Source organism: Ovis canadensis, chromosome 1, assembly GCF_042477335.2.
Source record: "Ovis canadensis isolate MfBH-ARS-UI-01 breed Bighorn chromosome 1, ARS-UI_OviCan_v2, whole genome shotgun sequence".
Lineage (NCBI taxonomy): Eukaryota > Metazoa > Chordata > Mammalia > Artiodactyla > Bovidae > Ovis > Ovis canadensis.
In genome coordinates, this window is record NC_091245.1 from 67,312,400 (window position 1) to 67,339,690 (window position 27,291).

Below are 27,291 nucleotides of genomic sequence, written 5' to 3' on the forward strand. Positions count from 1 at the left end.
TAGTAAACGTGAATTTGGACCTGAATTTGAAGCCATCTAGCTCTGACTTTGAAGCCAATGCTCTTTCTATTAATGTGTAGTTTAAGGCTCATAACAACACTTTAGATATGGGGTACTTATTATCCCCATATTTAATGAGGAAAGAGAGTCAGAGGGTAAGAAATATGTCAGCCTAAATATTCTTGTGTACTTTAAAATATACCCTTCATATGCTGGGTACAGTGTTCTATGGATATTCAATAGAACTTAACAGAATTCAGTGGAATTCCTTTCTTTGCTCTTCATTCCATTCTATGTCTCTAAATTTCCATCTAGGATATATACAAATAACTGGTAATATAATATAAATATGAATAAAACTAATCTTCACCTGAAAAATTACCTCCTATTTAGTTGAAGAGAGAGTTAAATAATAAAACTACTAAATGGCAAAGATTAGAATCAGTAGGAATAGGAAGAGCAAGTGCGGACAGAACAAATTGTAATGCTAACACTCTGGTGGATGCTCATTTAAAATCTTATCTCAGACTTATGCCTCAACTGAGAGTTTGAGGACCAGCAGGTAATCATTTAAAACTGGCAGAAATGACTACTTTTAAATGAATGGTCCTAGGCCAATGAATATCCACAAGGAAAAATGAGAAAATGACTTCCACGTCATACCATACACAAAAAGTTATTCCCGAAAGATTGTAGAATTCAATATAAAAGGGAAAACAATAGCCTCTGGAAAATAGTATCAAAGAATAGTTTCAAGTATTTGAGGATAATTTTTAGGGCATAAAATGTGTGAAAGTTGTAAAGATTAACAAATTTGACTATATAAATGTTAAGATATATTGTTTATCAGAAGACACCCTTAATAAAAGAAAAAGGTAAACTGCATATGAGAAGGCATAAATAAATGATGAATGACCATATAGAAACATATAAATAACTTCTAGAAAGATAGATACTCAATAGAAAATTGAAAATAATAATTCAGCTCTACAAAAAGAAGGTATCCAAATGATCATAACATTTGAAAGAGCTCTAATTCAAAAATCATAAGGTAAATCAAGTTAACACCACTAGGATATTGTAGCACACACCTAGTACAATGGCCTAAATGGACAATACTGACAAATGGAAATGTAGACTAAGACACGGAGCTACTAGAATTCTCAGACCGAGTCCCTGAGTAAATCTAGTGCAACCACTCAGGTAGGCTTGGTATTGATATTGGTGGCACCAGAAGAAGTCTCCTAGTACTTATGCCCTGTGTAGTCCCCTCCACATTAAGTTCATGGTTAGCCATGTGACTTGACAATGATGTGTCAGCAAACATGACCCAGGGGTGAGAAGTATTCCTGCAACTTTCCTATTAATATGAGTGAAATTGAATGTGAAAGTAGGACAGGGCTGAAATAGGATTAATGCTGAGAAATCACCTGTTGCTTCTCCAGACCAGTGAAATCTGTTGCTTATATCAGGCACCAAGAACTAATTCCGGAAACAGTTTAGTCTTCCTGTGAATTATATGTAATGAGAGTGTGCTTATAAACTGGAAAAAGTTCATTTGCCAATCCCCTTTTCAGAGGTTCTCTTTTCTTCAGAAACTAATACATAGTTTCTTTTCTCTAAACTTCTAAATGTAGATAAAAGTCTAGGGTCAAAATAAAACTACTGGCAGCTTTAACAGAGAAGTCTCCAAGTGTCTAGGCTTCACCCCTATTGAAAAATGACACCCAGAAATCTAAAGCTTCAGGTTCCCTAACACTTTGGGAGTTTAACCTAGGTTCAGTCTTGGCTAAAGCTATTTCTACTTAGGGAGATAAGAAAAGTTTTATATTATTCTTTCAGATGAGAGAAACTAACTGGTTCAGTTCAGTTCAGTTCAGTTCAGTCGCTCAGTCATGTCTGACTCTTTGCGACCCCATGAATCGCAGCACGCCAGGCCTCCCCATCCATCACCAACTCCCGGAGTTCACTCAGATTCACATCCATCGAGTCGGTGATGCCCTCCAGCCATCTCATCCTCTGTCGTCCCCTTCTCCTCCTGCCCCCAATCCCTCCCAGCATCAAAGTCTTTTCCAATAGTCAACTCTTCGCGTGATGTGGCCAAAGTACTGGAGTTTCAGCTTTAGCATCATTCCTTCCAAAGAAATCCCAGGGCTGATCTCCTTCAGAATGGACTGGTTGGATCTCATTGCAGTCCAAGGGACTCTCAAGAGTCTTCTCTAACACCACAGTTCAAAAGCATCAATTCTTCGGCGCTCAGCCTTCTTCACAGTCCAGCTCTCACATCCATACATGACTATGGGAAAAACCATAGCCTTGACTAGACGGACCTTAGTTGGCAAAGTAATGTCTCTGCTTTTGAATATTACCTCAATTGTCCAGTGAGATTAGGGTGAACTCTGTAAAGGAAGGCATGGGGATTTCTGGATGTCATAGCAAATGGTGCTGCCCCATACTCACTGTAAAACAGGATACTGTTGACCCAGGGAAACATGCCACATACCAAGTAAAACAGTGCAAAAGAATCTTACCTGTTTGGCTATAGAGAAAGTGAAACATTTCATACTACTTACTAGTCACTTTCAGTCTACCTGTATACATGTACTTAATTCTTTTTACCCTAAAATGAGATAGTCTTCTTTCTTTTGTCCCGTTTCCGTAGTGTAGTGATTATCATGTTTGCCTCACTTTCATAAATTTTTAAATGTCAATCCAAACAGAAGATTGCAATGGTAAATTAAATGGAAGATTTTGTTCATGAGGTTGATTGTATGTTGATATGTCACTGTCATATCAATATTTTTAATGAGCTACTTTGATAACACTTCTCCAATTTTCAAAAGGAAACAGATTTTGTCTCATATATCTCACTGTTGACATAAATGGCCAGGGTTTTTTGTGACTGGCCAAAGAATCACCGAATGCATTAGGATCATCTTTCTCTTTGCTGATGTTAACTGTGTTAACTAGGCACACGGTTATATTGTGGGGATTTTGACATTCTTCCTTCTGAACGCAAAATAACCTGATGAAAACTCTTCATCTGTTTAGACTGGAAATTCTAACTCATCCCATCTCTTCCCTTGCAGACAAGGCGACATGGCCTCAGAGGCCCTCATGTCAGGCCCAGAGTGCCTCATCGAGAACACTAATGGGCGACTGGTGGTGGATCTGAAAGCCCTGAAGATCCTGTGCCATCAGGCAGCCTGTTGTGGTGGTGGCTATCGTGGGCCTCTACCGCACAGGCAAGTCCTACCTGATGAACAAGCTGGCTGGGAAGAACAAGGGTGAATGGCCCCAGCAGAGCCCAGCCAAGTCCCTTCTGTCCATCCACACACCCAAAATGCAGCACAGTGATGTGAGGAGAGGAAGTGAGAGACCTGGGAGGGATACTGAAAGCTACCTTTCAGTCCACAGCTATGTTCTTATCGTCACTACGACCTGTATCAGATCACAGCTCTTTGCACTTTGTCTTAGTTTCTTTTTCAAAAGCACAATTTTTTCCTTCCTAGAAAGACAAATGTGGTAACAAAAAATAAGTGATGTATGTAATAATAAACCACAAGACATTTACAAAAATATTCATGTAGTGAGAGCCTTTCTATTGACCTTTAAGATTTAAAACATGTTTAAATCTGTATTGGTTATTCTTATTTCTTTTCTTATTTTTAACTGTTGTTAAGTTACGCATGGACTTCCCCAGTGGCTCAGCAGGTAAAGAATCCGCCTGCAATGCAGAGATGCCAGAGACCCAGGTTCGATCCCTGGGTAGGGAAGACGTCTGGAGGAGGGCATGGCAACCCATTCCAGTATCCTTGCTGGGAAAATCTCATGGTCAGGGGAAACTGGTGGGTTACGGTCCGTGGAGTTGCAAAGAGTCAGACACAGCTGAAACGATTGCGCATGCCCTCTTGCAGGATACACATACGTAAAATTTACCACTGTAACATTTTTAAAAATTCTGTGGTATTAAGCAGATTCACACTGTTGTGTAAACATCACTAACATCCATAAATTTACCCCAACAGGAATTCTATACCCCAATAAACAAAAATGCCCCAGCCTTTGACAACCGCAATTCTATGTTATCTATAAATTTGACCAGTCTTGGAATCTCATGTAAAGAATCATATATTATTTGTCCTTTAGTGATAGGTTTATTTCACTGCGTGTGATGTCTTCAAGGTCCAACAATGTTGTACCACGTATCAAATTCTCTTCCTTTTTAAGGCTGAGTCATTGTATGTGATACCCATTTGCTTATCCAGTCATCCAGTTTATGGACATTTGGACTGTTTCCTCATTTTGGCTACTGTGAATAATGTTACTAAGAACATGGGTGTTCAAATGTCTGTTCTGTCCCTGCTTTCACTTCTTTTGGGCATACACCAAGAAGTGGAATTGCTGGATCATATGATAATTCTATGCTAAGCTTTTCAAAGAAGTCACCGTATTGTTTTCCACAGAAACTCTACCATTTTTCATTCCCACCAGGAACACACAATGGTTCTAATTTCTCCACATTTTCCCCAACATTTGGTATAGTTCTTTTGATAATGGCCATCCTAATGGGTATGAAGTAGTATCTCATTGTGGTTTTTTAAAGTAAAAAAAATCTTTAATATTATCAAATTCATTTGGTGTCCAATTTTCCAGCTTCACGATAAATATCAGTTAATTTTCAGGATTCACATAAGCTGTATGCTATGTTTTGTTGCCCTTTTTTTGAAGTGCAGTTGATTTACAATATTGTGTTAGTTTTAAGTGTACAGTAAAGTGATTCAGCTATATATACATAAATATTTTCTCAGGTTATTTTCCATTACAGGTTGTTTCAATACATTGTGGTTTTGCTTTGTACTTCTCTAATGACTAGTAATGTTGAGGATCTTTTCATGTGTTCATTGGTCTTTTGAATAATTTCTCAGGAGAAATGTCTATCAAGTCATTTGCTCATTTTATAATTGGGTTGACCTTTAATTTATTTGTGCTGAATTGTAAGACTTATTTATATATTCTGCATATCAATCCTTTATCAGATTTATGACTAGCAAATATTTCCTCCCAATTTGTGTGTTATCTATTGAACTCTCAATAGTGTCCTTTGATCAGAGAAGGCAATGGCACCCCACTCCAGTACTCTTGCCTGGAAAATCCCATGGGCGGAGGAGCCTGGTAGGCTGCAGTCCATGAGGTCACTAAGGGCTGAGTCGAACATGACTGAGCGACTTCACTTTCAATTTTCACTTTCCACTTTCATGCATTGGAGAAGGAAATGGCAACCCACTCCAGTGCTCTTGCCTGGAGAATCCCAGGGACGGGGGAGCCTGGTGGGCTGCTGTCTATGGGGTCGCACAGAGTTGGACATGACTGAAGCGTCTTAGCAGCAGCAGCAGCAGCAGCAGCAACAGCAGCGGCAGCAGCAGCAGCAGCAATGTCCTTTGATACATAAGTGTTTTAATTTGGATGAAGTCCAACTTATATATTTTTATTGCTATTTATATGTTCGGCATTATTTCAAAGAAATCTTTGCTAAATGCAATATTGTGAAGTTTTTCTCCTGTATTTTCTTCTACGACCTTCATAGTTTTATTAATAGCTCTTAAGGTCTTTGATCCATTTGGGTTAAATTTTGTAGAAAGAAAGCTTTCTCTCTTTCATTGTTGAATATTATGTTAGCTGTGGTTTTTTTATATGACTTCTATATTGTTGAGATTTTCCTTAAATTTCTAGTTTGTTGATTGTTTCCTTCATGAAAAGGTTTTGCATCTTTTTAAGTATTTGATATTCTAGTTTCCCTGTTTCTCTGATTGTAAGTAAGATTAATACTTGTGGTTTCAGTTCCTTAAATTTGATTTTGTTAACTTGCATCCCAACTTCCAGAACCACCTGATATTAGAATTCCACCCTCTCTTTTCCCCATACCCCCTTGCAGGCTTCTCTCTGGGATCCACACTGCAGTCTCACACAAAGGGCATGTGGATGTGGTGTGTGCCTCATCCTAAGAAGCCAAACCGTACTCTAGTTCTGCTTGATACTCAGGGCCTGGGGGATGTGGAGAAGGTAAGGAATGAGGTTCCAGTTTGGACTAAGCCCTCGTGTCTGAATGTCCTCTACACTTCTAATTTTCCTTTAAATAAGACCTTTGTTTAACCATGTTTTTTCATTTCTATTTATATGCTATGAAACCAAGTTAGGAACCAGGGTTTAGGAAAATATTCATAAGGCAGAATCCTAGAAGAAGAGCATAGTGGTCAGTAGACAGTATCCTAATTAATAAAAAGCTATAAGCTAAGCCGGTTAACACAGATGCATAAAGGGAGTACAGATAAAGTGATGAATTTTATCCTGCAAAGAACTTTAGTTAAGGATTTAGGCTCCAAAGCCCCATACCCTTGGCTTTAAATTCAAAGTCTGTCAGTAACTCAGTGACTTTTGTAAATTATTTGACCTTTTTATCCTCAGCTTCCTGATCTGTAAAACAGGTGTATTAGATCTACATTTGCCTCATAGTATTGTCTGGAATATTTATAAGATAAGAAATGGGAAGTGTCAGGTGGACAACAATATCCAACTGAGCTAGAAACAAGTATTAGTACCCTAATATTAAGACAGTTTTTCTGTAAAAATACTGAGAAAAATTAAATTTAAATTACGTTTAAGACCTTTGACTGTCACAATGACTATTTGTTTTGCAATTATCTACCAATGATCATAAAAAGGTCTCATGAGAATCAGGGTGAAACAAAACACATCAGAAAACTATTCAAAGTTATCTTTGCTTGGATTTGGTTTTCTTGTCACCAGTCTGGAAAGAAAAAAAAAAAAAAAACTCTAGTTACATGAGCATCCTTTTACTACTGCTGATCAGGAAAGTGCCATAAGAATGAAACACAATCCTGGTGAAATATGTTCTGATTTCCAGGGTGACAACCAGAATGACTCCTGGATCTTTGCCCTAGCAATACTCTTGAGCAGCACTTTCGTGTACAATAGTATGGGAACTATCAACCAGCAGGCCATGGACCAACTGCAGTATCCTTTTGGGATCCAAACCACATCAAAGTCAGAGGGGAGATCAAAATTTAAAAAACAGCTGACTAACCATGAATCCTGGTGAAAACAAACATGAGAAATATAAAAAAGAATTCAATTTAGGAAGATGGCAATGACGACCCTGTATGCAAGATAGGGAAAGAGACACAGATGTGTATAACGGACTTTTGGACTCAGAGGGAGAGGGAGAGGGTGGGATGATTTGGGAGAATGACAGTCTAACATGTAGACTATCATGTAAGAATTGAATCGCCAGTCTATGTCTGACGCAGGATGCAGCATGCTTGGGGCTGCTTGGGGATGACCCAGAGAGATGTTATGGGGAGGGAGGTGGGAGGGGGGTGCATGTTTGGGAACGCATGTAAGAATTAAAGATTTTAAAATTTAAAAAATAAAAAACTAAAAATAAAATAAAATAAAATAAAATAAAAATTAAAAATAAAAGTTCAAAAAAAAAAAAAGAATTCAATGGCAAGGGGAAAATCCTATAACCTACTGACGAATTGATACTTTGGATACTTGGGTGAAGAACAAAGGAGAAACAAAAGTTTCGTATGTGGAACTAATATAGGTTTGGGGAGGGGTTACAGTTCATTGATGCCAGTTTTCCTTATTTTGCTACTCAGCTATGTGACGGAGCTGACAGATAGGGTCAGGGCAAGATCCTCACCTGATGTGGATGGGGTTGAGGATTCAGCTGACTTTGTGAGCTTCTTTCCAGACTTTGTATGGACACTGAGGGATTTCTCCCTAGACTTGAAAGCAGATGGAGAGTCCATCACAGCAGACGAGTACCTGGAGAATTCCCTCAAGCTTAAGAAAGGTAAAGGGGACTTAGAATTGGTAAACAGATGACAAAACAACAAAAACTATTGTTTCTTAGTTTTCTGTCAACAGTCGTCTTCTACTTATAGTTTCTATTTCTTCTCAAGGGGTGATTACTAAGAAGTAATTCTTGTTTACTATCTGAATAATAGATTTGGTTTTAGATTATTTTTCTCCCTGTTCTAAGAATAAATTTCTTTTTCTTCCACCTTTCCCTGTGCTGTGATTAGATTGATATCTCCATGCTTAGGGCTTGTGGTGCTGTAGTTAGCTAAAGAGTAGGAGTAGAATGGTCATTTATTTGAAGAAAAGAAATTCAAGCATGAACCCTGCACAGTTCAGGGCTGGTAAAGGATTGCCACAGGCAAATATTGTCCAATCTAGCCTGCCAGTGGTTTTGTAAATAAGATTTTATCGGAATAAATGTCATACCCACTCATTTATAGTTTCTCTATGACTGCTTTTAGGCTACAATAGGAGACTTGAGTACTCAGAAAAGAGACCATCTGGCTTGCAAAGTCTAAAATATTTACTGTTTGACCCCTTCTGGGAAATGTTTGCAAGACCCTACATTAGGCAAATTCCTTTTTTCTTCCTCCAGGTACCAGCCCGAAAGATAAAACTTTTAATCTGCCTCGACTCTGTATCCGAAAGTTTTTCCCAAAGAAGAAATGCTTCATCTTTGATTGGCCCATTCATAGGAAGAAATTGGGCCAGCTTGAGGAACTGTGTGACGATGAGCTGGACTCCGAATTTGTGCAATAAGCTGCGGTCTTCTGTTCCTGCATCTTTAGCAATTCCAAAACTAAAACTCTCTCAGGAGGCATCAAGGTGGATGGACCTCGTGAGTCCTCTTCCCAGTCTTCACTCTCACTGTTAAGACTAGAGGATGGTGTGATAACATCCATGTCGCTTCAACTTTGAAAAAATGCACATCTACTGCTATTATCGTGATAAATTCTAGCTGGCACCAACACTTCTGATAGGTTTTATTAGTCAGACTTCATAGTTGAGAAATGACACAAAAGGCAAAGAATAAAAGCTCTGAGAGCGGACAATTGCCCTAGTAAACTGGACGTGCCCTGTCCAACATGGTTTTCACTAGACAAGTGTGCCTGTCTAAGTTTAAATGTAGCTAATAATAAATATAGAAATTTAACATGCTGATCTCACAGCTATGTCTCAAGGGCTCACACCTACATGAGGCTAGTGGCTCCCACCCTGGACAGCACACACAGAATACTTCCAACATCACAGAAAGGTCTCCTATGATGCTCTGCTAGAATAAGCAAAATGGAGGGCTCATTTTGATTTGCTCCACAAATATTAATCAAATGTTTCCCATGGACTTACCAGGACTGATGATACAGACATAAATGAGAGAGAGATGGTTTCTGGCCTAACAGTACCTGCAGGTGAAATAAATGTACTCAATAAACACAAAGGGTTCTCAACCATTGATGTATATATACCACCTGAGGATCTTGCCAAAGAGGAAGGTCTAAGTCATTCAAACTGGGGCAGAGGCTGAGAGTCTTGATTTTTAGCAAATTTTCAGGTGATGCTATAAAATAAATGGTTGGTAATAAACAACATTAGAATTAGACAGAATAGAAAGTTTCCTCACTCTGCCTACAGTAAACATCATCATTGTTCTCTGTCATAGGTTTAGAGACCCTGGTGCAGACGTATGTCAATGCCATCAACAGTGGAGAATACAGTCCTGGTCTTGGCTGAGATAGAGAACTCAGCCGCAGTACAAAAGGCCATTGTCCACTATGACCAGCAGATGAGCCAGAAGCTCAGAGTTCCTTCAAAGACATAGACCAATTATTTCAAAAAGAATTAGCGGTAATTTTTTTCTCAAGTTTATACATAGTAAGCTCTTGGAAAGTAAAGTATTACTAGAAAATGAAATAGGTGTTTATTTTGTGAAAAGCAATTTTTCTAGACAAACATTATTTGTTATCATAAGAGGAACCAATTTTATTATGATATACTTTATTATGCGGCATTGAAACTTTTTCTCTCATGAATAAACTAATAATCCACCCTATGATTTCATTACATGCATACAGGTAATAATCAGAGCTTCTAATCAAATCACAGACTCATTTTTATCAGACTGATTGGATATTTTGGCCAAAAGCGAAGAATACTTTATTCTTAGTTGTCATGAGCAGGTTTATATTGAGCTACATTTATTTCACATGCAATCATTTGTCCAGTTGGAAAATTAGAAGTTTTCTCCAAAGGTGCAGCATGTAGCTAGTAATCTCTGCTCCAAAGGTTACCCTCATGGAGAAAGAGGCCTCTGTAGAAAGTCAGGATCAGGAGGAAGGATATGATTTTGTTGCATTTCTGTGAGTTCTTCTAGTGGTCACAGACATTTTTTACTTTGATTTTTTTGAGAAGCTTTTCCAGAAATTTGGAGGTCAAGCTACCCTCTTTTAATTCTTCTGTTTATTAATACTTATATTTTACATTAAAGCCCAGCTAGATAGAAAGCGAGATGACTTTTGTAACCAGAATCTTAAAGCATCAGAAGATCATTGCTCTGCTTTACTGAAGGATATTTTCAGTCCTCTAGAAGAAGATATGAAACAGGGGATTTATTTGAAACCAGGGGGCTATTGCCTCTTCCCCGAGAAGATGCAAGAGCTGAAGAAGTATTTTCCGGAGCCCAAAAAGGGCATACAGGTAACCAAGTTTGATTCTGGGAAGCTACTGATGCCTCCTTGAGGTGACAGTGTGACCACGTGTGTTGTACACAGATGAGCAATTACAGGACCAACATCATTCAGGCTCTCATTCTATAAACACGTACAGGGAGCCTGTTACACCAGGTATAACCAGTGTGCTCATCCAAGATCATACACTAAGTTAACAATTGAGTTATCAACTGGATTACCAGATGTACCCAAATTTTCAAATAATGTCATCATGTATCTCTCTGCCTGTGGCTGCCCCCAGCCCTACACTTCCCTCCCTCCCATTCTCCCTCTACCCACTTTATTCAGATCCACTTTCTCCATGATGCCTTCATTCTCCAACAAGCTCACCCCATAAGGGACCACAGCACCAACAGCTCCAAAATCAGAGCCCTCAGTTTACAAGCACAGAGAATCACTATTTACATGTATATCAACATCTTAAAAAGGATTCTGCTCAGGAGGGCGCCTTGCTTGGCCAGTCTGGAGCATGTGCTCAGCCCAGTGACAGGGAGTCTGATCACCAGGCACACCAGGGACAAGAGGAGCAGTTCCTAGAGGGAAAGGTGGAAAACATGAATAAGTGTTTACAGTCATTTCCTACTACTAACCCTATTTTGCCTGCATCCCAGGCTGAGGAGATTCTCCAGGAATACTTGAAGTCCAAGGAGTCTGTGACTGATGTAATTCTACAGACAGACCAGACGCTCTCAGAGAAGGAAAAGTTGATTGAAGGTGAGGAGCAAGTCAAGAGACTAGACAGCCTCGAACGCTCTTTAAAGTTCTAACTAATTCAGCTAGGTGAACCGAGGAGCCTTAAACTACAGCAACATGAGAAAAGATGTCTCTTATTTGCTGATATCTTTTCTGAGTAGGGTGTATGCAGCCAATAGCAACAGTGATAGGGAATTGTACATGGAAGAAAGAAGCAACTTGGTCTCCACATACATTTTTCTTTTTCCTCTTCCTCCTGACTGTGGAAAGTGTGAAAGCTGAATCTGTACAGGCTGCAGCAAAAATGCTGGAGGAAATGCAAATAAAGAACCAGCAGGTGATGGAACAGAAAGAAAAGAGCCGTCAGGAACATGTGAAACAACTGACTGAGAAGATGGAGAGGGAGAGGGCCCAGTTACTGGAAGAGCAGGAGAGAACTCTTGCTCTCAAACTGCAGGTATTTAAGTGCAACACCGTGAGGTTCCTGTTATTCTGTTTTCCCTCCACACTCCCTGGTCACAAAGGTGGCCCCGCAGTGAGAACCTGGAGCCCAGAAGAAGGACCTTGCATGCTTACTTGTCCTTTTCAATCCCTGTTTGTCTGCCTGAACTGGCCCCTGCAGTGTCTTGTTACTAAAAGATTTTACTTGCAGTTATGTCGCACCTAGCCTTTTATCACTGTATCTGTCAATCAAGGTAGCTGTTATCCGCTAGGCATTAAAAAAAAGGGTCTTATCCATATCAAAGCAAGAGCTGTCATGTCCCTAACACTTAGGAGATGAAAGAGAGGTTCAGACAAGACACTATAACTTTTATAGGGTCACAATGCTCGGGAAGATATCTGAACTGTCTTCACCATTTAGAGGGATCCATGATTTTTTTTTTTTTTCCTGTCACAACTGGTATGACCTTTAGCTATAAGAAATCCTTCATGAGCAGAAGAACTCCTTAACTCACACTGCTGTGTCTATCTGTCACTCCTACTGGTTTCCTATGCCCTGCTCCTAGTATGTGTTGAGCTGTGCAGAAATCCAGTATGGTCAAGTCTGGGACCCTGATTCCCTCACCTATATTTTGATCCTCCTGCCACCAAGTTGTGGAAGCTTAGACCAAACTTCCTGATCTAAGATTCAGACAATGTATCAGATTTTGAAAATCCTTCTATTTCTGTGTTATGTGTGTATGTGTGTGTATTAAAAAACAAAAATACATAGATAAGACTCAGAGCCAAACATTTCATTAGGTTGTCCACAAAGGTTGTATACAAACAATGGGAGAAAAAAGTAAGACTGCTAATTGAGATTTATCAACTTATCAGGATGAACTTATGTCAGAAAATATAAGTCAAAAATCTTTCTTAACTCAAGGAGACTCAGGAAAAGCAATCACAGAGACAGAAGACTTAAGAGAAAGTATAATGAAAATTAATGATAGAGAAAATTTCAAGAAGAAGTTAAATATTTTTGGGTAACATGGAAACTTATATTACCATATGTAAAATAGATAGCCAACGGGAATTTGCTGTATGGCTCAGGAAACTCAAACAGAGGCTCTGTATCAACCTAGAGGGGTGAAACGGGGAGGGAGATGGAAGGGAGTTTCAAAAGGGAGGGGATATATGTATGCCTATGGCTGATTCATGTTGAGATTTGACAGAAAACAGCAAAATTCTGTAAAGCAATTATCCTTTGATTAAAAAATAAATAAATGAAAAGTAGAAAAAAAAAAAAACCACACACAACTCCTTGAATGTGGAAACTAGACAGTAGTTAGAGATTTACTTAATGATATACACTATTCAATTTCCATTTGTATTTTTTTAGGAACAGTCCCGACTACTACAGGAAGGATTCCCAGAAAAGAACAGATGACTTCATAATGAAATACAGAACCTCCAGAAGAAGATGAATAAACCAAAGAAGGAATGCTTCCTAGGCTAAAGAGTTAAAGAATAGAGCTTTCCTGGTCACGCTTATCCAAGGCATTACTCAAGAAGTTTAAAACTAAGAAAAGCGTCGCCATACTTGATAATATACAGGTTTCACATTTTCACTACACTAAAATTTGCAAAGACATGCAGTTCTATAATTGAAGTCGTGTGCATCTTCCTTACAATATTGTAAACTGTGTAGCAAGACGCACTTTACCTCTGTGCCAGCATAGGAGGTATTGTAAGCTGGTACCACCCAGGAACTTCTTTTTCCAGATGACCACTAGTTAGACAAGTAGATACTGAGCAAAGTCTTAGGTTAAAGTCTTGGGACATAGCTGGTCGTGAGTTTGACCAAATGCACAAGAGGTTGGGAAGAACCATTCTAGCTTCTAGTAAAGGCAGTATATGGTGTCCCATTGTTTCAAGACTGCATGGTCTGTCAGTAGTGATGTGACTCCTGGATACCTGGAACGGGCAGTGCTTACTGGTGAATCCCAAGCTAAAGCAAATCACCTTGTATAGTGATCTAGAAGGTCTACAAAATTTCCACGGGAAAATGGAAGAAACCATTAGCATGATTATAACTTGGATCATAAATAAAGGGGCTAAAAAAGGAAACTTTCCCTTCTTGTTCATTTCACCCAGATTTTAATTTTAATTACTTTGATTAATAACTTTAATGAGACACTTTAGAACTTTAAGTGACACTAGACTAAACATAGTAACAGGATGACAATTATACATTGTCTTTATAGCCATTCATAACTTGCAAAGATGAGCTTGAATTGATGACAGATAATGTGTTAGAAAACTGAGCTAAATTAATTATGAAATTGTTCATTACCCTGAAGTTTAGGCTATTGTTTCCCAATTCTTGAGTCTCATCCCCCAAAAGAATATGGGTTGTTTTTGACTTCTTTTGATCAGTAAAATAAGACTCTTGGTATTAGGACTTTATCACAACTGTCAAAAGCCCTAGGTATGTGCTTAAAACTTCTTAGAGCAATGAAGATTTATTTCAGTTTGGAAGTAAAAATGTAAAATGTTGGACTTAACATTTCTGATGTTTTATAGTTTTTCACCAAAAAAGTATAATGTTTTAGTTTATATAGCCATGATTGGCTAATGTTTTTGTAAATCTGGGATAGTAACTAATCATGAGTATGTCCTCAACTCTGCCATAAAGCAACCACAGATGATACATAAATGGATGCTATGCCTGTGTTCCAAGAAAACATTCTTTTAGAATACAGCTGGCACTCAGAAGCCATGATTTGCAGACTCTTGCTTTATATAATAGAAACATTCATCAAAGGTTTTCAGATCTGATTTATGTTTCTTGCATTTGAAAGGAATATAGGGATTACATCGCATATGTTAGCATTGTGAAAAAGATTATACAGTGTTTCAAAATATTACATGATGAGAGAAAAGCAGGGACGCAGCTAATGCCACTGAATCTTCATTAATAAACCTGCTTGTTCTGGTTGCCTTGGGACCTTTTTTTCCATTGAATCTTCCCTTCGTTTCCCATCAGCATGGAGACTATCTCCTTCCACAGTTAGGCAAGTGCTGATAAGTAGTAGTTTTTTACTCAGACCTCAGCTTCATAGAGGACCGTGTGAGACTCAAGCATATTAAGTGGAATATTTATGTAAATTCACTCTGTAGTCCCCACACTGCACTGCAACAAAGGAGTAAATCAAACACATTTTCATTAGTTAAACTTCATTGTAGAAAAGAATAACTCTGCATTCAAAACCTAGCAGTGATTTCTTTGTTAATCATTTAAAAATAAGAAAATTAAAGCTAAACAAATGTAACTCCCTTTCTAGTTTTGTAGCATGAGTTTCTATACCAGATTATAAGCTATACCATTACGTAAACTAAACTCCATAATTGCAGAATTAATGTAACCTCTATTAACTTATACATTTTTATCTGCTTCTAGAAGATCAAGCAGGCATTCATAAGCAGAATTTATGAGAAGACTGGGATGAGAAATCTATATTCCTATTTGCCATCATGCAGCATTTCCTTTTCCTTATTTGTGTCCATGTTAAGAGGAGGCCAATGAAATGGAGAAGCTGGCATCACACGATGGTGAATACTGAGTCATCACCTGAGTCCAGTTCTGAAACAGGTTTCCAGTAGCATAGCAGTGAAGGCTGTCTTGAAACCTCGTTTCAGAACCCATAATGAGGCCATGAATGCCCAGACAAATAGGCAGGATTTGTTAGACAACAGAATTGTTTATGTTTTAGCGATGTCCCTGTGATGCAGAAGGGCTTCCTATGTGGTAAACAACCTGATTCCCTAATGAAGGAGACAAGAGTTCGATCCCTGGGTCAGGAAGATCCCCTGGGGAGGGGCATGGCAATCCACTCCAGTATTCTTGCTGGAAGACGCTCATGGACAGAGGAGCCTGGCGGGCTACACAGTCTACAGGGTCACAGAGAGTCAGACACAACTGAAGCGACTTAGAATGCACGCACACACATATGATGCATAAAATGAAAGAATGAGAAAGCAAAGGACATTTGGTGGAGGCTTAAGAACACTAACATTTTGGGGGTGAGCAGAGGCAGGATGGAACATGCAAGCGATGGCTCTAGGAGTTCTGAGACAAGGTTATGTCTCATTTTTGTGGAGTACTTGCCATGTACTGGGCATTTTTCTAGGTCCTCAGTGTCCAGAAGTGAACAAAATCCCTGCCCCATGCAGCTCTAGTCTAGAGTCAGGCAGGTGATTACAAAACAAAAATAGTCAAGGTCTATATAGGTGTTCAGTTCTGTTCAGATCAGTTGTTCAATCGTGTCCAACTCTTTGTGACCCCATGAATCGCAGCACACCAGGCCTCCCTGTCCATCACCAACTCCCAGAGTTCACTCAAACTCACGTCCATCGAGTCAGTGATGCCATCCAGCCATCCCATCCTCTGTCGTCCCCTTCTCCTCCTGCCCCAATCCCTCCCAGCATCAGGGTCTTTTCCAATGAGTCAACTCTTGGCGTAAGGTGGCCAAAGTAGTGGAGTTTCAGCTTTAGCATCATTCCTTCCAAAGAACATCCAGGACTGACCTCCTTTAGAATGGACTGGTTGGATCTCCTTGCAGTCCAAGAGACTCTCAAGAGTCTTCTCCAACACCACAGTTCAAAACCACCAATTCTTGGTGCTCAGCTTCCTTCAGAGTCCAGCTCTCACATCCATACACGACCACTGGAAAAACCAGTGGTCTAGTGACTAGACGGACCTTTGTTGCCAAAGTAATGTCTCTGCTTTTGAATATACTATCTAGGCTGGTCATAACTTTTCTTCCAAGGAGTAAGTGTCTTTTAATTTCATGGCTGCAGTCACCATCTGCAGTGATTTTGGAGACCCCCAAAATAAAGTCTGACACTGTTTCCACTGTTTCTCCATCTATTTCCCATGAAGTGATGGGAGCAGATGCCATGATATTTGTTTTCTGAATGTTGAGCTTTAAGCCAACTTTTTCACTCTCCTCTTTCACTTTCATCAAGAGGCTTTTTACTTCCTCTTCACTTTCTGCCATAAGGGTGGTATCATCTGCATATCTGAGGTGATTGATATTTCTCCTGGCAATCTTGATTCCAGCTTGTGCTTCTTCCAGTCCAGCGTTTCTCATGATGTATTCTGCATAGAAGTTAAATAAGCAGGGTGACAATATACAGCTTTGACGGACTCCTTTTCCTACTTGGAACCAATCTGTTCTTCCATGTCCCATTCTAACTGTTGCTTCCTGACCTACATACAGGTTTCTCAAGAGGCAGGTCAGGAGGTCTGGTATTCTCATCTCTTTCACAATTTGCCACAGTTTGTGGTGATCCACACAGTCAAAGGCTTTGGTATAGTCAATAAAGCAGAAATAGATGTTTTTCTGGAACTCTCTTGCTTCTTCTTTGATGATCCAGCGGATGTTGGCAATTTGATCTCTGGTTCCTCTGCCTTTTCTAAAACCAGCTTGAACATCTGGAAGTTCACAGTTCATTTATTGCTAAAACCTGGCTTGGAGAATTTTGAACATTACTTTACTAGCATGTAAGATGAATGCAATTGTGCGGTAGTTTGAGCATTCTTTGGCATTGCCTTTCTTTGGGATTGGAATGAAAACTGACCTTTTCCAGTCCTGTGGCCACTGCTGAGTTTTCCAAATTTGCTGGCATATTGAGTGCAGCACTTTGACAGCATCATCTTTCAGGATTTGAAGTAGCTCAACTGGAATTCCATCACACCCGCTAGATTTGTTCATTGTGATGCTTTCTAAGATCCACTTGACTTCACATTCCAGGATGTCTGGCTGTAGGTGAGTGATCATACCATCGTGATTATCTTGGTCTTGAAGGTCTTTTTTGTACAGCTCTGTGTATTCTTGCCCCGTCTTCTTAATATCTTCTGCTTCTGTTATGTCCGTACCATTTCTGTCTTTATCGAGCCCATCTTTGCATGAAATGTTCCCTTGGAATCTCTAATTTTCTTGAAGAGATCTCTAGTCTTTCCCATTCTATTGTTTTCCTCTATTCCTTTGCATTGATAGCAGAGGAAAGCTTTCTTATCTCTTCTTGCTATTCTTTGGAACTCTGTATTCAGATGCTTGTATCTTCCCTTTTCTCCTTTGCTTTTCGCTTCTCTTCTTTTCACAGCTATTTGTAAGGCCTCCCCAGACAGTCATTTTCCTTTTTGGCATTTCTTTTCCATGGGGATGGTCTTGATCCTTGTGTCCTGTATAGTGTCATGAACCTCCGTCCATAGTTCATGATGCACTCTATCTATCAGATCTAGTCCCTTAAATCTATTTCTCACTTCCACTGTATAATCATAAGGGATTTGATTTAGGTCATACCTGAATTGTCTTGTAGTTTTCCCTACTTTCTTAAGGAGTTCATGATCTGAGCCACAGTCAGCTCCTGGTCTTATTTTTGCTGATTTTATAGAGCTTCTCCATCTTTGGCTGCAAAGAATATAATCAATCTGATTTCGGTGTTGACCATCTGCTGATGTCCATGTGTAGCGTCTTCTCTTGTGTTGTTGGAAGAGGGTGTTTGCTATGACCTGTACGTTCTCTTGGCAAAACTCTATTAGCCTTTGCCCTGCTTCATTCCATATTCCAAGGCGAAATTTGCCTGATACCCCAGGTGTTTCTTGACACTCTACTTTTGCATTCCAGTTCCCTATAATGAAAAGGACATTTTTTGGGGGGTGTTAGTTCTAAAAGGTCTTGTACGTCTTCATAGAACCATTCAACTTCAGCTTCTTCAGCATTACTGGTTAGGGCATAGACTTGGATTACTGTGATATTGAATGGTTTTTATTTGGAAACGAATAGAGATCATTCTGTCATTTTTGAGATTGCATCCAAGTACTGCATTTGACTCTTTTGTTGACCATGATGGCTACTCCATTTCTTCCAAGGGATTCCTGCCCACAGTAGTAGATATAATGGTCATCTGAGTTAAGTTCACCCATTCCAGTCCATTTTAGTTTGCTGGTTCTTAGAATGTCAACATTCACTCTTGCCATCTCCTGTTTGACCACTTCCAATTTGCCTTGATTCATGGACCTCACATTCCACGTTCCTATGCAATATTGCTCTTTACAGCATTGGACCTTGCTTCTATCACCAGTCACATCCACAACTGGGTATTGGCTTGGCTTTGCTTTGGCTCCATCCCTTCATTCTTTCTGGAGTAATTTCTCCACTGATCTCCAGTATATATGTGTTAGATGACATCAAATGCTCCAAAGAAAAATAAGCAACGAGTAAAATTATCAGAAGCTGGGATAAAGATTGTTGTGCATTCAGGTACATATAGAGCATTTTGAGGAATCAAGATGAAGCTGATCTTCAACCTTGATGAGGACAGGTTTAGTGAAATGGTGGGAACAGGAGATAGACTGGATGGAGGAGTGACTGGGAAAGAAAGGAAAAGAGATAAAGAATGTAGTTTGTCTCCACATGGAAGGGAAAGACCTGCACTGTGTCTAGAGAAAGATATGTATCCATGTGTAACTTATTTAACTGGAATAAAAAGATAGTTCTTGCTTATGTGTTGACAGGAAGAGAGGAAAAAATAGCGAGGGTGTCTGAGGATCTCCCAGGTATGACGAGAGTTCCACATCTGAAGGAGGCTCTCCTTTGTGTTTTTTCATCTCAATGAGTGGGACATTTCATGACCTCAAGAGACAGAGAACAAAGAGCATGGTTACCCCTTTATTCTAAGACAGTGCTATGCAAAAAATACATGTTCCCACACTGCGTTCAGCCCTTTGCTAAAGGTGGGGTAACTTTAGACAGTCATTCAGGCCCTCCTGGAACCCATGTCAGAGGAGCTCTCTTGTCCAAAGGTGCCCCACAAAAAGGTCTGAGTGTGTATATTTATAAAACTTGTGATTTTATCTTTCAAAATAATCACTAACTTTTAGAGGCTCATTCTTCCATTTTTCATTGGGATGAATGCAGATTTTTAGGACTTGCTTTATTTAGGAGTTTGCTTTCAATGATGCAAAAATTCAAACTGAATTACTTTACTGTACAACAGAAATTAACACATTGTAACTCAACTAAACTTCAATTTTTTAATTTTTACAAAGGAAAAAATAAAAATTCAAAAGTGAATGGAATGAATTCAAAAGTAAAGTGAATGCTTTACTTAAATGTGTAAAGCAATCCTAATCAACAATAAAATTTTCAAATCTGTCAAATCATCAAGCGTTTTCTCTCAGCTTTCAGTTTTTCTTCTATTTTTCTATTAGGATATTTCTAATGATTGTTGAATGTTAGTGTGAACAATAATTCTGGAGAAACTAAACATATAAGAATGTAAAGCACTTCTTGTATTGAACTAATGAAATAGAATTGCATGATCCAATTACTCTTTAACTACATGTGTAGTCTTCTGGATGGATACAGGTAGGAACTGTGTCATGGAATCTTTGTGCACTTTGGTTCATCAGCCACTTTGCTCAGAATATTCTGAGTGGATGATAAGACATTAAATGTCAGTTCTTTGATAACACCATGCTAAGAACTAAATATTAACACTTAGATGTTAGAGATTTACTTTTTGTAATACTGCAAAAACAGATTCTTAAAATGACAGATGAATCAACAAAGCTATTACATGGAAAAAATATCAGGAGACAAGTCCGTAATTTCAGTTCAGTTCAGTTGCTCTGTCATGTCCGGCTCTTTGCGACCCCATGAATCGCAGCATGCCAGGCCTCCCTGTCCATCACCAACTCCCAGAGTTCACTCACACTCATGTCCATCGAGTTGGTGATGCCATCCAGCCATCTCATCCTCTGTCGTCCCCTTCTCCTCCTGCCCCAATCCCTGCCAGCGTCATAGTCTTTTCCAACGAGTCAACTCTTGGCATGAGGTGGCCAAAATACTGGAGTTTCAGCTTTAGCGTCATTCCTTCCAAAGAACACCCAGGACTGATATCCTTTAGAATGGACTGGTTGGATCTCCTTGCAGTCCAAGGGACTCTCAAGAGTCTTCTCCAACACCACAGTTCAAAAGCATCAATTCTTCGGCGCTCAGCTTTCTTCACAGTTGAAGTTAAATATACCCATTTCCTTTGATGTGTGATGAGATGCAACCAATTACATTTTTCAAGGAAAACGTGTCTCTTAATATGAGTTTACATCCTGTCCTTCTTAATTTGAAGTGTTAAAATATACTCTTTTGTTGTTTTTGTTGTTATTATTAAAGTTGGAAAATGTTTTGATTTTCCTGCCATGTGTGGGGGTACATTTTCCTGGGACCTATAATCCAAAAGAGTAGGAGGGGAATAAGTAAATATACAGAGGCATGAGTGACTTCTAAAGGTCAGCTAGAATCCACTGTAGCCAGTGTACAGGTCATGGAGAAAGACTTTGGAAGATCAGTTGGGAACTTGGGCTTAATTTCAGGGCTTTAGAGTCATGGGCTTTATTTCACAGATAGGTAGGATATTCAAGATTATACTAGGCTTGCCCAGAGCTGTGCTTGACAACCATCTTTCTGATGGAAGGAGGAGAGATTCAACTGAATACTGGAGATAGAGGTCAACTAGGAGGCTGTTGTTATGGGCTGAAAGGCATGACTGATACCGTTCTAATACTTAAGGCTATGTGAAAGCATTTTCAACAGGGTCATTCAGGGATTCAGTTTTCTTCCTGTTTAATGTTTTGCACCCACTAAGACATTTTGCTTATCTGCAAGGTTAGAAGTTGACTACTGCCAAGTCTGTGATCCAGACAATAAGAAGGGACACACAGACTGGCAGAGTATAGGCTCAGCGCATATGGCTCCATCCCACAGTGACACACATGTGCTTCTGCTCCTATTCCACGTTCAAAGCTAATTATGTGTTCATAAGTAACTGTGAAGCAGCTGGAAAAATGTAGTATCTGACTATTTTCCCTTTATCTCACTTGTACAATAGAATCATACAATATTTAGAAAGGAAAGGTAGGCAACAAGAGCAGAGAATGATTCTAACATCCTGAAATTAAACTCACAACTGCAAGCAGTGAGCTCAAATGAGCGAATTATAGTAGTCCAGGATTTCTTGAGCCACAGAAATTAATTTAGGAGGAGAGCTAGGCACATGATGCAAATCTGAATAAAGAGAATTCTTTCTAAGCTAATTTAACTAAGAGCTTCTCTCTGTGTCTTTTTTCTTTTTGTTCATGATAGTACAAGGATGCAAGTCAAGAGATGAAGAACCTAAAACTATTCTTTTTCTGTTTGACTACAAAGCCAGATTATTATAGTCATTCATAAAAAGAAGGAAAAAACAAATCTGTAATCCTTCTTTTAGGCTTCCCTGGTAGCTCAGCTAATAAAGAATCCACCTGCAATGGAGGAGACCCCAGTTTGATTCCTGGGTTGGAAAGATCCGGCTGGAGAAGGGATAGGCTACCCACTCCAGTATTCTTGGGCTTCCCTGGTGCCTCAGCTGGTAAAGAATCTGCCTGCAATGTAGGAGACCTGGGTTTCATCCCTGGGTTGGGAAGATCCCCTGGAGAATGGAAAGGCTACCCATTCCAGTGTTCTGGCCTGGAGAATTCCATGGACTATCCATGGGGTCAGCTTCCACGTTTTGTTATTACATGAGAAGAAATATCATTTAAAATTATATTATGTTTGAGTCACAGTGAGTGACACAAGAGTAAATAGTGAATAAAGTAAGAATTTTAAAAATGATTTCCTAAATGATTGGAGGTTAATAGAGCTTCATTTAATTGATACAGTATTTCTTTATATTCAATAATTTAACTCCAGATAAGATTGCTTAGCATCTTCTTCTATAAATTTTGTCTAATTGTCACCTGATATTATTTGCCTTGGGACCTAGTGACAGATGTACAGAGACAATAGTCACATTTTTCTTTCTTGGGGTAAATAACAGAATTTCTTTTTCTCACAATTCTAGAGGCTTGAATTCCAAGATTAAGGTTTTGGCAGAGCTCTTTCCTTGGTTTTAACGCCCTGCAGTACAAAGCTTGGGGAGATAAAACAAAGTTGCAGAAGGACCAGTCCTTCCCACACTTTTGAAGCAGTTTCAGTTCAGAAATTTGCTGTGATTCTTCAGCTGATAAAAATATGAGCACAAAAATAAAGGCCTTTGGGGAATAAGATTCATATAGGTTTGTCAAATTCTAAAACAGAATTAGAATAGCCACCATGACGTATCTGTAGGAACAAACACCTAAAATAAAACCCCACTGGCTATTTCTGGGCATGGAAGTACCCAGGATAAAAAAGTCAGAATTCAGATTTACACAAATGTAAGGCAATAAAACTGTCAGGTTGAGTCAGCATAATAAATGCCATGTTGCTTGCAAGTTGGAATGAAAGTTGCATTACCAAAACGTACACCCTTTATTTAGTTTCAGTGTACCTGGAACATGACATTTAAAGGGGAAACCTAGTAACAAAGGCTTTTAACTTGTAGGATAGCTATTTAGGGAGAAAAGAAGCCTTGAGTAAGACCTGGGTATTGACATGTTCGAGTTATATATTTATAAGTTTACAAAGTCAGGGTTGGTTTGCATACCACTCTATGAGAGGCTCCAGCCAGTTCCCTGGTCCCCTTCTCCAAGCTGGTTCTGCCCATGGTGATCCCTTACACACATCTACCCTAACAAGAGGTAAGAATAGCCTTGTCTCACATCGCTGATGGTTACTGCTCGGTAACACTTGAGACTCCTGATCCTTCTTCCTGTCAGGAGGCCCTTCACAGACTCACTGACATCCCTAGAGAAAAATACAGTGATTTGTAAATGGGTTGAGGTAAAAAACAAACAAACAAACAAACAAAAACACCTTATCCATCTTCCCAAGAGCCAGTCTGGAAAACAACGTATTAAGAGTCAACTGATGTGCCCTCTCCAAGGGTGATGCATTGGTTTTGGTGTGGAGGGAAAGTGATCCTAATTCTCAGTTCCGTTGAGGTAACACCTAACGAATAATGGGACCTGTTAGCCCTGTATAGAGTACTGGCTAACAAAGTGACGTGTGTTAGTCACTCAGTCATGTCTGACTGTTCGTGCCTGCCAGGTCCTCTGTTCATGAAATTCTCTAGGCAAGAATATAGGAATGGGTAAAGCTCAACATTCAGAAAACTAAGATCATGGCATCTGGTCCCATCACTTCACGGCAAATAGATGGGGGAACAGTGGAAATAGTGTCAGACTTTATTTTGGGGGGCTCCAAAATCACTGCAGATAGTGATTGCAGCCATGAAATTAAAAGACGCTTACTCCTTGGAAGGAAAGTTATGACCAACCTAGATAGCATATTCAAAGCAGAGACATTATTTTGCCAACAAAGGTCCTTCTAGTCAAGGCTATGGTTTTTCTGATGGTCACGGGTGGATGTGAAAGTTGGACTGTGAAGAAAGCTGAGCACTGAAGAACGGATGCTTTTGAACTGCGGTGTTGGAGAAGACTCTTGAGAATCCCTTGGCCTGCAAGGAGATCCAACCAGTCCATTCTAAAGGAGATCAGTCCTGGGTGTCTTTTGGAAGGAATGATGCTAAAGCTGAAGCTCCAGTACTTTGGCCACCTCATGCCAAGGGTTGACTCATTGGGAAAGACTCTGATGCTGGCAGGGATTGGGGGCAGGAGGATAAGGGGAGGACAGAGGATGAGATGGCAGGATGGCATCACCGACTCGATGGACGTGAGTTTGAGTGAACTCCGGGAGTTGGTGATGGACAGGGAAGCCTGGCATGCTGCAATTCACGGGGTCGCAAAGAGTCAGACATGACTGAGCGACTGAACTGAACTGAACTGAGCCATTCCCTTCTCCAGGGACTCTTCCTGACCTCAGGATCAAACCCGGGTAGGTCTCCTGCTTTGCAGGCAGATTCTTTACTGTCTGAATCACCAGGGAAGCCCAGATTAAATTAAAGAAAGCATTTTCCTCAGTGTTTATAAATGCAGCAAGTTTTAGAAATGTCCACATCCTGTGTTCTGTACTGACTAAGCTTGATACTTGTAAGTCTAGATGCATCTATTTCAGGTCTCTTTGATAATTGTACCAAGAAAATTAGGAAGTGTATAGCTAAGGCTCTATTCATTTAGGACACAATGAGGCAATCCTATAATCAACATACGCAGAAGCCCAGCTCCCTGGGAGATGTTACATGTACACTCTAAAGTCTAACATAACAGAAGATGGTTGACTCTTACAGATTTAAGGGCTTCAGCAGAATCCAGACAGATTTGAGGCAGTTGGTGAGTCATAAGCCATTCGTGTTTTTCTCTGAGATCATGACTCTGCTTACAATTTGGGGTCAGTACTTCATGAAATGCCTTGGCATCATTCATCAAGCATTGCCCAGGTCTGATTAGACTTACCTTCAGTTTGTGCTTCGGCATTCTTTCCCATTCTCTCAGACTTGAGTCAGGGTCTATTTTCCTTAAAGTTTCCATCTTTTAAACATTTTTTTTAATGTATTTATTTTAAAATGGAAGATAATTGTTTTACAGTGTTGTGTTGGTTTCTGCCATACATCAGCATGAATCAGCCAAAGGTATACATATGTCCCGTCCCTCCTGAACCTTCCTCCCACTCTATCCTGCCCCTTTAGGTTGTCAGAGAGCACTGGGTTTGAGCTCCCTTTGTCCTACAGCAAATTCCCACTGCCTGTTTATTTTGCGTATGGTATTGTCTTTGTTTCAATGCTATTCTCTTAGTTTCTCCCACTCTGGCTTCCCAGGTGGCACTAGTGGTAAAGAACCCACCTGCCAGTGCAGGTAGACATAAGATACATGGGTTCGATCCCTGGGTCAGGAAGATCCCCTGGAGGAGAGCATGGCAACTCACTCCAGTATTCTTGCCTGGAGAATCCCATGGATAGAGGAGCCTGGCAGGCTACAGTTCTTACGGTTGCACAGAGTTGGCCACGACTGAAGCAATTTGGTACTCACGCCTTCCCCTGCCAAGTCCACAAGTCTGTTCTGCATGTTTGGGTCTCTATTGCTGCCCTGAAAATAGGTTCTGCAGTACCATTTTTCTAGATTCTAGATATATGCGTTAATATAGAATTTTTTTTAAATTTTTTTACTTTCGAACTTTCTTCACTCTGTACAAGAGGATCTAGGTTAATCTACCAAAGGTTCACTCTTGAGCCATCATCTATCGCTGCTTCTTTCATAGTTTCTGACTTAGTAGCTTCCATTCCTTCTTAACTGCTTCCTTAGCCCAGTCTACTACCCAGGAAGGTTTTATGAAGAAAACAACAGTTAGGCCTATGCTTCGCTGTCCTGAGACCAGAGAAATAAAGTTAAGAATAGCTGCAAAATTTCTGAATCCACTCAATGTACACACCATCAAAAGCATGTATCAGGATGTGATGGGCAAGGCAAGGCCTGTCTGGCTGGACATTCAACTATGCCTCACTTGTTATTCTCAGATAAGACAGAGTGTCTTTTATAGAAAGTGATGGTGTTCCTGTTATAGGAAGATATCCCACTCAAATATGTCAGAAGGAACTGCAGGAATCTACTCAATTGCTCTGACCTGAGCCCTGTCCCTGTACCTGCTATGCCCTTCTCTCCACTGGGGAGAGCTTTGTCTATCTGCAGGACGGGTTCCTCTATTGTTTTCTGTGGCTGCAGGGAACGCAGGGACAGCTCAGTCACCTGAGGAAACAAGGAACAAAAGTATTTCAGGTAAGAAAGACCTAGAGGTCTTCTTGGTGGCTCAGCAGTTTGAAAAAAAAAAAAAAAAGTCTACCTGCAATGCAGGAGATTTAGGAGACAGAGATCTGACTGGGTCGGGAAGATCCCCTGGAGAAGGGAATGGCCACCCACTCCAGTATTCTTGCCTGGAGAATCCCATGGACAGAGGAGCCTGGTGGGCTACAGTCCATAGGGTCACAAAGAGTTGGACAGGACTGACGTGAATGAGAATGCACGCACATGAAAGATCTAGAGTCTCGATAGGGAAATTAAAAGGCCAAATCTGACCCTATAAACTTTGTATCTGTTAGGAAAATTAAATAGATAGCTTTGTTTAGGCTTCAGAGAGAAAACAAAGCAGGCCTTGACCTTGCTTCTAACCTGCCTGGATACTGCCCTGATTGTGAGTACCCTGACTGCCTGCTGTGAGTACAAACCTTGAGGCCCCATGTAAGAGAGAGGACAAGTCTTGAGATGGTTCAGCCTCTAGAGGGGGTCTGGCCAATGAAGCCCAAGACTTAACAACATTCCAAGTTTTTAACAAAACAACTTTTTATTCCAGTATTCTTGCCTGAAGTATCCCATGGACAGAAGAGCCCGGCAGCTACAGTCCATGGGGTCTCAGAGTCAGACACGACTGAAATGACTTAGCACACACACACATATTGAAAGTAAGCTAGATAATTCTCCAATAAATATGGGTATTATTTATTTGTATATAACAAGTGTCTTATTTTGTTAACAAATCCTTGAACATGGTATGAAAGTGAAAATTTTCTGCAAAACAGCACCCAAAGATCTTGCTTTGTTTCCTCTTCTTCTCCATCACTCACAAACAACAAACATTTGCTCCTCGCA

The 27,291-nt window shown here is 39.9% G+C and overlaps 1 protein-coding gene and 1 long non-coding RNA gene across 2 annotated transcripts; both read left to right on the top strand.

Annotated features, from left to right (window-relative positions):
• The first annotated feature begins 5,933 nt into the window (after positions 1–5,933).
• LOC138443890 (guanylate-binding protein 1-like) lies at positions 5,934–9,045 on the top strand. Its single transcript, XM_069597032.1, has 4 exons — positions 5,934–6,063; positions 6,926–7,035; positions 7,683–7,879; positions 8,483–9,045. The coding sequence occupies exons 1-4, from the start codon at positions 5,977–5,979 to the stop codon at positions 8,644–8,646; spliced, it is 558 nt and encodes a 185-aa protein (XP_069453133.1). The 5' UTR covers positions 5,934–5,976; the 3' UTR covers positions 8,647–9,045.
• Positions 9,046–10,062: 1,017 nt separating this feature from the next.
• LOC138443914 (uncharacterized) lies at positions 10,063–14,729 on the top strand. The gene is made up of 4 exons (XR_011258360.1): positions 10,063–10,581; positions 11,225–11,327; positions 11,577–11,763; positions 13,129–14,729. It is a non-coding gene; the product is annotated as an uncharacterized lncRNA (long non-coding RNA).
• Positions 14,730–27,291: the final 12,562 nt, after the last annotated feature.